The sequence below is a fragment of the Salvelinus fontinalis genome, chromosome 20, assembly GCF_029448725.1.
Source record: "Salvelinus fontinalis isolate EN_2023a chromosome 20, ASM2944872v1, whole genome shotgun sequence".
NCBI lineage: Eukaryota > Metazoa > Chordata > Actinopteri > Salmoniformes > Salmonidae > Salvelinus > Salvelinus fontinalis.
The window spans coordinates 5,600,515-5,610,862 of NC_074684.1; the positions used below are offsets into that span (position 1 = coordinate 5,600,515).

The 10,348-nt window shown below is 46.2% G+C and overlaps 1 protein-coding gene across 2 annotated transcripts in view; it reads right to left on the bottom strand.

The window, feature by feature from the left end:
• LOC129817185 (kelch-like protein 29) overlaps positions 1-10,348 on the bottom strand; it is a 369,971-nt gene that overhangs the window by 123,004 nt on the left and 236,619 nt on the right. For both annotated transcript variants that reach the window (XM_055872179.1, XM_055872180.1), the window contains 2 exons: positions 8,877-9,033; positions 2,746-3,318 (listed from right to left, as the gene is read on the bottom strand). In XM_055872179.1, the coding sequence (XP_055728154.1) occupies positions 2,746-3,318; positions 8,877-9,033 (730 nt within the window). The remainder of the gene's footprint in view (positions 1-2,745; positions 3,319-8,876; positions 9,034-10,348) is intronic.

The window sequence follows — 10,348 nt, forward strand, 5'->3', positions numbered from 1 at the left end:
TTAGCTGCCGGACTTCAGTTCAATACGTCCGCACTCTAATTGTCTGTGTGTTTCCATTCCACCTGCTGTCTCATTTAAATGTGTCTCAGGTAGCCTCCGCTCAGACTTTCTACATCAATCTGGAAACTCATTTGCACACCTTCTATTGATCTACCCCCAAAATAAAAAAAATTAAATGAGTTGGGGGGAAAAAAAGGCCAATCTAAACTCTAGATTAAAAGCTTCATTAAATGTGAAAATTGGTCAGGGAATATAGAACATCTGTCTCTGGCCCTGCATCACAAACTCCAAGGTTAACAAACAACAATTTACGGCTTTGAGATGCAGCCGAGCCCGAGACGGCTCGCCATACCGCTCAGCTCGCAGTCTTCAAAGACAACGAGAGTTTGCCAGGCTTAAAATAAACTTAAAAAGTGACTGTAGGCTTGTCTGGATCATTTAAAAACAATGGAATAAGGTGTGTGGGTGTGTAAGCTGTGACCTTGGTGCAGCTTTGTGAAGATCTGGCACCAGTACCAGGTATTGTTTTAACTGCCTCCTGGTTAGATGTGTTCAACGTGTTCTTTATGGAGTGGTGTCAACACCAACTACCCAGCGAAGCTGTTTCCTGTACAAACCACACGTTACCCAGAGAAGCTGTTCCCTGTACAAACCACACTCTACGCAGAGAAGCTGTTCCCTGTACAAACCACACGTTACCCAGAGAAGCTGTTCCCTGTACAAACCACACGTTACCCAGAGAAGCTGTCCCCTGTACAAACCACACTCTACGCAGAGAAGCTGTTCCCTGTACAAACCACACGTTACCCAGAGAAGCTGTTCCCTGTACAAACCACACTCTACCCAGAGAAGCTGTTCCCTGTACAAACCACACTCTACACAGAGAAGCTGTTCCCTGTACAAACCACACGTTACCCAGAGAAGCTGTTCCCTGTACAAACCACACGTTACCCAGAGAAGCTGTCCCCTGTACAAACCACACGTTACCCAGAGAAGCTGTTCCCTGTACAAACCACACTCTACCCAGAGAAGCTGTCCCCTTTACAAACCACACTCTACCCAGAGAAGCTGTTCCCTGTAAAAACCACACTCTACCCAGAGAAGCTGTCCCCTGTACAAACCACACTCTACCCAGAGAAGCTGTCCCCTGTACAAACCACACGTTACCCAGAGAAGCTGTTCCCTGTACAAACCACACGTTACCCAGAGAAGCTGTTCCCTGTACAAACCACACGTTACCCAGAGAAGCTGTTCCCTGTACAAACCACACTCTACCCAGAGAAGCTGTTCCATGTACAAACCACACTCTACCCAGAGAAGCTGTTCCCTGTACAAACCACACTCTACCCAGAGAAGCTGTCCCCTGTACAAACCACACTCTACCCAGAGAAGCTGTTCCCTGTACAAACCACACTCTACCCAGAGAAGCTGTTCCCTGTACAAACCACACGTTACCCAGAGAAGCTGTTCCCTGTACAAACCACACGTTACCCAGAGAAGCTGTTCCCTGTACAAACCACACTCTACCCAGAGAAGCTGTTCCCTGTACAAACCACACTCTACCCAGAGAAGCTGTTCCCTGTACAAACCACACTCTACCCAGAGAAGCTGTTCCCTGTACAAACCACACTCTACCCAGAGAAGCTGTTCCCTGTACAAACCACACTCTACCCAGAGAAGCTGTTCCCTGTACAAACCACACGTTACCCAGAGAATCTGTTCCCTGTACAAACCACACTCTACCCAGAGAAGCTGTTCCCTGTACAAACCACACTCTACCCAGAGAAGCTGTTCCCTGTACAAACCACACGTTACCCAGAGAAGCTGTTCCCTGTACAAACCACACGTTACCCAGAGAAGCTGTTCCCTGTACAAACCACACGTTACCCAGAGAAGCTGTTCCCTGTACAAACCACACGTTACCCAGAGAAGCTGTTCCCTGTACAAACAACACGTTACCCAGAGAAGCTGTTCCCTGTACAAACCACACGTTACCCAGAGAAGCTGTTCCCTGTACAAACCACACGTTACCCAGAGAAGCTGTTCCCTGTACAAACCACACGTTACCCAGAGAAGCTGTTCCCTGTACACACCACACGTTACCCAGAGAAGCTGTTCCCTGTACAAACCACACGTTACCCAGAGAAGCTGTTCCCTGTACAAACCACACTCTACCAAGAGAAGCTGTTTCCTGTACAAACCACACTCTACCCAGAGAAGCTGTCCCCTGTACAAACCACACTCTACCCAGAGAAGCTGTCCCCTGTACAAACCACTCTACCCAGAGAAACTGTTTCCTGTACAAACCACACTCTACCCAGAGAAGCTGTTCCCTGTACAAACCACACTCTACCCAGAGAAGCTGTTCCCTGTACAAACCACACTCTACCCAGAGAAGCTGTTCCCTGTACAAACCACACGTTACCCAGAGAAGCTGTTCCCTGTACAAACCACACGTTACCCAGAGAAGCTGTTCCCTGTACAAACCACACTCTACCCAGAGAAGCTGTTCCCTGTACAAACCACACGTTACCCAGAGAAGCTGTTCCCTGTACAAACCACACGTTACCCAGAGAAGCTGTTCCCTGTACACACCACACGTTACCCAGAGAAAAGCTGAGTCCTACGCTGAGAAAACCTACTCAGTAGAAAACAAAATAATTAGAGAATAAAGTTGGAGTGGGCCTGTCTTACATTTGGTGTGTGTGACTGCAGACTTGCCCAGTCAGAGTGGGTCTGTCTTACCTTTAGGATGTCCTGGGTCTGTGAACTCGTACTTTCCCATCCCCACCGTCCTCAGCATCTGCAGCCCATTGGGCCCTCTAGGACCATCCTGATTGGCTACTGGAGTAGGCGGAACTAGCCGCGCCAACTGCCCATTGGTCAGAGGCAGGACATGGGGCTGTATGAGAGGGTGAGCTGGGTGAGAGTGGTGAGGAGGGGGGTGAGGCGTCAGATGACCGTTCCCCATCACTCTGTGGTTTTGTTGGTTGGTGTGTGCTCCCCTGGGACCACCTGAGGGGGTAGAGAGAGGTGAGGAGAAGACAGGGGGCTGGGCCAAGGGATAGGGTGGCTGGTAGGGCATTTTGAGAACCATGGCGGGGGGTTGGTGGGCGGTGGAGTGCGGGGGTAGCTGGAAGTGGGCTGTCATGAGCGGGTGGGGGTGGAGGGGCATGGGTGACTGGATGGAGGGAGTCAGACCTATAATAGGGCACTGGACAGTGACACTGTGGCTGAAGGAGGGGGGCTGGAGGGGGTAGGAGTGGGGCAGGAGACTGGACTTGGTCACTGCTGCTCCAGAAGGTACCCATGGAGGACCTGGAGAAAGAGAGAGACATGGAAGGAGGTAGAGAGAGAGTGAAGGAGGGAGATAGAAAGAGGAGAGAGAGAAAGAGAGAGAGAGAGAGAGAGAGAGGGAGAAGGAGAGGAAGAGAGTGTGAAGGGAGAGAGGGGAAGAAGGTAGTAGAGAGAGAGAGAGAGAGGACGGAGAGAGAGAGAACACGAGGGTGGGAAGAAGGGAGAGAGTTTTGATTATTATTACATAACCTCATCGTCTACTTGATCCTTTTAGATAGCTGAACAAATTGCACAACAAATTACTTTACATACACCACAGCTCAAAAGTTTGGGGTCACTCAGAAATGTCCTTGTTTTTGAAAGAAAAGCAAATTTTTTGTCCATTACAATAACATCAAATTGATCAGAAATACAGTGTAGACATTGTTAATGTTGTAAATGACTGTTGTAGCTGGAAATGGCAGATTTTTTATGGAATATCAACATAGGCGTACAGAGGCCCATTATCAGCAACCATCACTCCTGTGTTCCAATGGCACGTGTTAGCTAATCCAAGTTGATAATTTTAAAAGGCTAATTGATCATTAGAAAACCTTTTTGCAATTATGTTAGCACGCTGAAAACTGTTGTTCTGATTAAAAAAGCAATGAAACTGGCCTTCTTTAGACTAGTTGAGTATCTGGAGCGTCAGCATTTCTGTGTTCGATTACAGCCTCAAAATGGCCAGAAACAAATAACTTTATTTTGAAACTCGTCAGTATATTCTTGTTCTGAGAAATGAAGGCTTTTCCATGCGAGAAATTGCCAAGAAACTGAAGATCTTGTACAACGTACAATGTACTACTCCCTTCACAGAACAGCGCAAACTGGCCTTAACCAGAATAGAAAGAGAAGTGGGAGGCCCCGGTGGACAACTGAGCAAGAAGACAAGTACATTAGTGTCTAGTTTGAGAAACAGACGCCTCACAAGCCCTCAACTGGCAGCTTCATTAAATAGTAACCGCAAAACACCAGTCTCAACGTCAACAGTGAAGAGGCGACTCCGGGATGCTGGCCTTCTAGGCAGAGTTGCAAAGAAAAAGCCATATCTCAGACTGGCCAATAAAAAGAAAAGATTAAGATGGGCAAAAGAACACAGACACTGGACAGAGGAACTCTGCCTAGAAGGCCAGCATCCCGGAGTCACCTCTTCACTGTTGACGTCGAGACTGGTGTTTAGTGGGTACCATTTAATAATGTGATTTTAAAAGGACAAAAAAAATTGCTTTTCTTTCAAAAACAAGGACATTTCTAAGTGACCCCAAACTTTTGAACGGTAGTGTATATAAGGGGCCTACAGTTAACGTATTGAACATATACACTGAGTGTACGAAACATTAAGAACACCTGCTCTTTCCATGACAGACTGACCAGGTGAAAACTACGATCCCTTATTGATGTCACTTGCTAAATCCACTTCAATCAGTCTAGATAAAGGTGAGGAGACGGGATCAAGAAGGATCTTTTTTCAACCTCGAGACATGGATTGTGTATGCGTGCCATTCGGAGGAAAAGGTTTGTAAACATCAGCTGAGCTAAAAGTTCATCAGAGAACACACACAGGAGAGAAGCCTTACTACTGCTCTCACTGGAGGAAGAGAGTCTCTCAACCCGAGCCACTTAAAAAGACACCAAGGTATACATAAAGGAGAGAAGCCTTACTACTGCTCTCACTGTAGGAAGAGAGTCTCAACAGCGCAACTTAAAGACACCAAGGTATACATTGAGCAGGGAAGCCTCGTAAGTTCTCTCAGACCAGCTAAGATTAAAGTCACTCCATCAATGACTCCTCATCTCATAAAAGAAGTGGTAACAGTGAATTGGATTAAATGAAGGAAGCATAGCGCATTCTACTGTAACCCTATTGTTTCTCAGTGTGAGAGAACTGTGCACAGGAAAAGGAGCGTTATAGAATGGCATCCTCTCTTTACCGATCAGTGTGCGCCTCGTCAGTTTTTGTCTGTAATGCCTTTGTCGTTATATGTCGGATCCCAGTAAGACTAGCTGTCGCCTTTGTCATCAGCTAACGGGGAGTGCCTAATACATCAAATAAATGGGCAAGACAAAAATATTTAAGTGCCTTTGAACGGAGTATGGTAGTAGGTGCCGGGTGCACTGGTTTGGGTCAAGAACTGCAACGCTGCTGAGTTTGTCACGCTCAGCAGTTTCCCATGTGTATCAAGAATGGTCCACCACCCAAAGGACATACAACCAACTTGACCCAACTGCGGGAAGCATTGGAGTCAACATGGGCCAGCATCCCTGTGGAACGCTTTCAACACCTTATAGAGTCCATACCCTGACGAATTGAGGCTGTTCTGAAGGAAAAAGGGTGCAGCGCAACATATTATTAGGAACGTGTCCTAAATGATGTGTACACTCTGTGTATATACACAGTATGCCTACAGGGAACACGTTCAGTCCATGGTATCAGTGATGAGCTCTGTTTACCATGTAGCTAGCTAAGTGTATGTATTTACAGTATTTTCTACTCTGACGCATATGAGAGAGAGAGAGAGAGAGAGAGAGAGCGAGAGAGAGCGAGAGAGAGCGAGAGAGAGCGAAGAGAGAGAGAGAGAGAGAGAGAGAGAGAGAGAGAGAGAGAGAGAGAGAGAGAGAGAGAGAGAGAGCGAAGAGAGAGAGCGAAGAGAGAGAGAGAGAGCGAAGAGAGAGAGAGAGAGAGCGAAGAGAGAGCGAGCGAAGAGAGAGCGAGAGAGAGAGAGAGAGAGAGAGAGAGAGAGAGAGAGCGAGGAGAGAGAGAGAGAGAGAGAGAGCGAAGAGAGAGCGAGAGAAAGAGAGAGAGTGAGAGAGCGAGAGCGAGAGAGAGAGAGAGAGAGCAAGGAGAGAGAGAGGAAGAGAGAGAGAGAGAGAGAGCGAGAGAGAGCGAGAGAGAGCGAGAGAGCGCGAGAGAGCGCGAGAGAGAGCGAGAGAGAGCGAGAGAGCGAGAGAGAGCGAGAGAGAGCGAGAGAGAGCGAGAGAGAGCGAGAGAGAGCGAGAGAGAGCGAGAGAGGGCGAGAGAGAGCGAGAGCGAGAGAGAGCGAGAGAGAGAGAGAGAGAGAGAGAGAGAGCGAGCGAGAGAGAGAGCGAGAGCGAGAGAGAGAGAGAGAAAGAGAGAGAGAGAGAGAAAGAGAGAGCGAGGAGAGAATGTGCTAGACTGGAAGAAGAGAACATCTCAATGCATTATGGGCATCCATCCTCAGGCCAAATATCTCAGCACTATACCACTTCATTCCTACTGTTCTCAACTTGAGCCCTAAACTTGATTAAAACCAGAGAGAGAGAGATCCGATTTAATATTATTATACTCCTATAGTTTTGGCCTGATTAGTAGGATTTCAACGGGGTGCCAGAAATGATTACAACTTGATACGTATCTCTCCTCCCTGTTCTCCATCTTGAGTTATTAAAGTGTTCCTGTACATTTTCTGAACTACAATCAGTCTTTGGACTAAAATATATAATGAAGTGACAAGACGGAACTCATTAGCGATGGCTAACATGCACTCACATTTGCGAGTCCTCTTGCGGCAGAGCTAATGAAAGGTTTAAGAAGGGAAATGTAATTGCATTAACATTAAAATGGATCCCTTCTCCTGATTGCTCTCTTGTACCCCATCATTTAAATGTGTGAGCATTAAATATTGGTTGTTTCATAAGTGCTCCTTGGTCCTTTTATAAGAATTCTATTTCAATTTGGTGAATTGCTCAATCAACCTCTAATTGTTAACATACCGACCGAGGCAACGCTTCAGAAATCAAAGCCCTTCTTTCTCACAAGCGAAAAGTTAACTTTTCCAGACAGAAACTTCTTTAACACAACCAACTGCAGAGAAGATCCTATTTAAACCATTGATTCATTCTGGCAGTTGGTGGGGAAGTTTCTCGCGACTCAGTTCAGTGAAGTGCGGAGCTAGTTTCATTGCGAATGCCAGACGTTCACACACACACACACACACACACACACACACACACACACACACACACACACACACACACACACACACACACACACACACACACACACACACACACACACACACACCACTATGCTTGGTTTGAGTGTCATATGCAGCAGCATGGGTGACATCTCACTCCGTGGTTGAGGCTGGTGTGTGTTTGTTTCTTACGCCACCAGACTGTGTGTGTGTGTGTGTGTGTCTGTCAGTCCATGCTTGTAGGCAAAGCCTCAGTCGTCTGGCCACATTACTAATACCACAGGGCTTCATGGACCATTCAGCCACCTCTATACCCCACACAGCAGGGTACCTGAGAACTGTGTGTTTGTGTGTGTGTGTGTGTATCTCCTTGTGTGTTTGTGTGCATTTCTGTGTGTGTGCGCACGCGTCCCTCTATACCCTCCCAGCGGGGTGTTTAGGGAACATACCAGGGGTCAGAGAGCACTGCTCTGACGCCCCAACCTCCAGAAGAGGAACACGATAGGAAGTGTCCTCAGAGATGAGTTGAAGAAACTAGGCAAAGCTTTGGTCAAAGCCATTGTGGTGGCACAGACTCTCAAACAGACAAGAGCAGAGAGTACTTACTTATTAGTTTGAGAAACTAGACATTTAGAAATGGCGGAGGCATATCTCAAATAGAAAACGGCAGAAAATAGATTTCCATTAAGTAGGTCTTAGTGATGTTTTTGAGAAACTAGATATTTAGTAGTAGCAAAGCTTACGTTGGCAGTCTCAGCTGACAAGAGCTAAAATACTTATTTTCCATGAAAAAGGTATTATTTCTCTGCGTCTACACAATCAGCGTCTTAGCTGTGACAGGTTAATTATTGAAATCTTTATTGAGACTGCGTCAATTACAGTTAGTAGATAATTTGTCGAGTAGGCAACATAGAGCTACAGTACGACGGATATGGAATACAGACTACTCAATAAGTATACAGTATTCATGGGTTCATTGCTATAATACCATACAATACATATTGTACTTTATATTGATATATACACAGTAAAGTATATAATGAGTATTACTTGAATATACAGTATTCATTGTATTGCTCGCTATAGTATTGGGAATGTGGAAACTGGATATTTGTTATGAAAGTATACAATATTCATTGCGTTTCTTGAATACACCGTTGGATACCGTTTTCATAGTGTCTATAGTATATTAATAGTGGAGGTGCCGATGGAGCAAGTGCAGTGGCTGTATCATTGTGTATTGTTCTTAAATTAGACCCATTCTCCATGAGCAGGAGGCAGAGGCCAGCAGAGCAGCGTCACAGAGGGAAATTGACTGCTGCAGGGCACAGCCATTCTGGGATCACTTTATTACTATAGATTCTCAACTTCTACAGCTCCTCAATTTAACCCATTATTGTCACTGTCATTTATACTCATGAAATATCCACCTCAAATAGATGATTAGTTTAAAATCGGAAAATATTTCAATAATACAGACTACGATTGCTATAACTAGTGTTGCGTGCAGGTGTGCGTGTGTTTGTGTGGTGTGTGCATGTGTGTCACGTATTGCGTACGTTTGTATGTGCGTATGCACGTGTGTGTGTGTGTGTGTGTGAGCACCTATGGGTTCACAGTCTCTGTGCTGTTGTTTGGCAGGGGGTTCATCGGTCTCCCAGGGTGTGAGCTGGTTGATGGGTGTCTGTCCCCACCTCACCCCTGGAGCTAACAGCAGACCTGGAGCCTGGCTCTCCCTCTCCCCTGGAGACACACCTGATACCTGGGAGAGAGAGAGGAGAGAGAACAACACATTAGAAAAACAGCAGGGCAAAACTAGCTCTGACACCTAGGTATCAGAGAGTGAGTGAGTGAGTGAGTGAGTGAGTGAGTGAGTGAGTGAGTGAGTGAGTGAGTGAGGAGCGAGATGAACAAATCAGTGTATCAGCCTTCAACTCACACAGGAGATAAACAGTTTAGAAAACCACAAAAATAAACATCAGGTCTGATACACAGATAAGAGATCGAGAGATAGAGAAGAGATGGTAGATCTGTTACATGAAAAGGTCGACTTGTTTGTCAGCAAGCTTTGCAGACATAGATGATCAGGAGAGCGATTGCACTAACTGGTGACTGATGCAGATTATAGTTTCATAATGGCAGATATCAAAATCCAACACCCTAGTTACATTCTATAGGGCCCTTACCCTTACTGTGTGAGACCACACACCTATTCAACTATTCATTAAACCATTCAATTATACTTTGCAGTGTGCAATCAAAAGGCAATTAAACGTTTGTATGGTTTTGAATTTCTCCGGATCAAGACATGGGCGCTTATTAAAATTGTGTCTAGCTGTTACTAATCACGAAGCATAATTGACCTGTAAATATGGTCGATTAGAATGAAATGTGGAGGGGGGGTGGGTCATTCCACTTCGGGGGGGGGGGGGGGGGGGGGGGGGGGGTTTGGGGGATATTAATGACTCAGACTGGATTATATCCATCTTCAACAAACAAAATATTGAGACACCTCAGTCTGATGTGTACTTACACAACACATACAGTACAATAGCGAGAAATGTTATCAGAACAGCACAGCCTGGTGGAAACACTGGGTCAACCACCATCAGACCCTACAGCAACACATGTCAACCACCATCAGACCCTACAGCAACACATGTCAACCACCATCAGACCCTACAGCAACACATGTCAACCACCATCAGACCCTACAGCAACACATGTCAACCACCCTCAGACCATACAGCAACACGTCAACCACCATCAGACCCTACAGCAACACATGTCAACCACCATCAGACCCTACAGCAACACATGTCAACCACCATCAGACCCTACAGCAACACATGTCAACCACCATCAGACCCTACTGCAACACATGTCAACCACCATCAGACCCTACAGCAACACATGTCAACCACCATCAGACCCTACAGCAACACATGTCAACCACCATCAGACCCTACAGCAACACATGTCAACCACCATCAGACCCTACAGCAACACATGTCAACCACCATCAGACCCTACAGCAACACATGTCAACCACCATCAGACCCTACAGCAACACATGT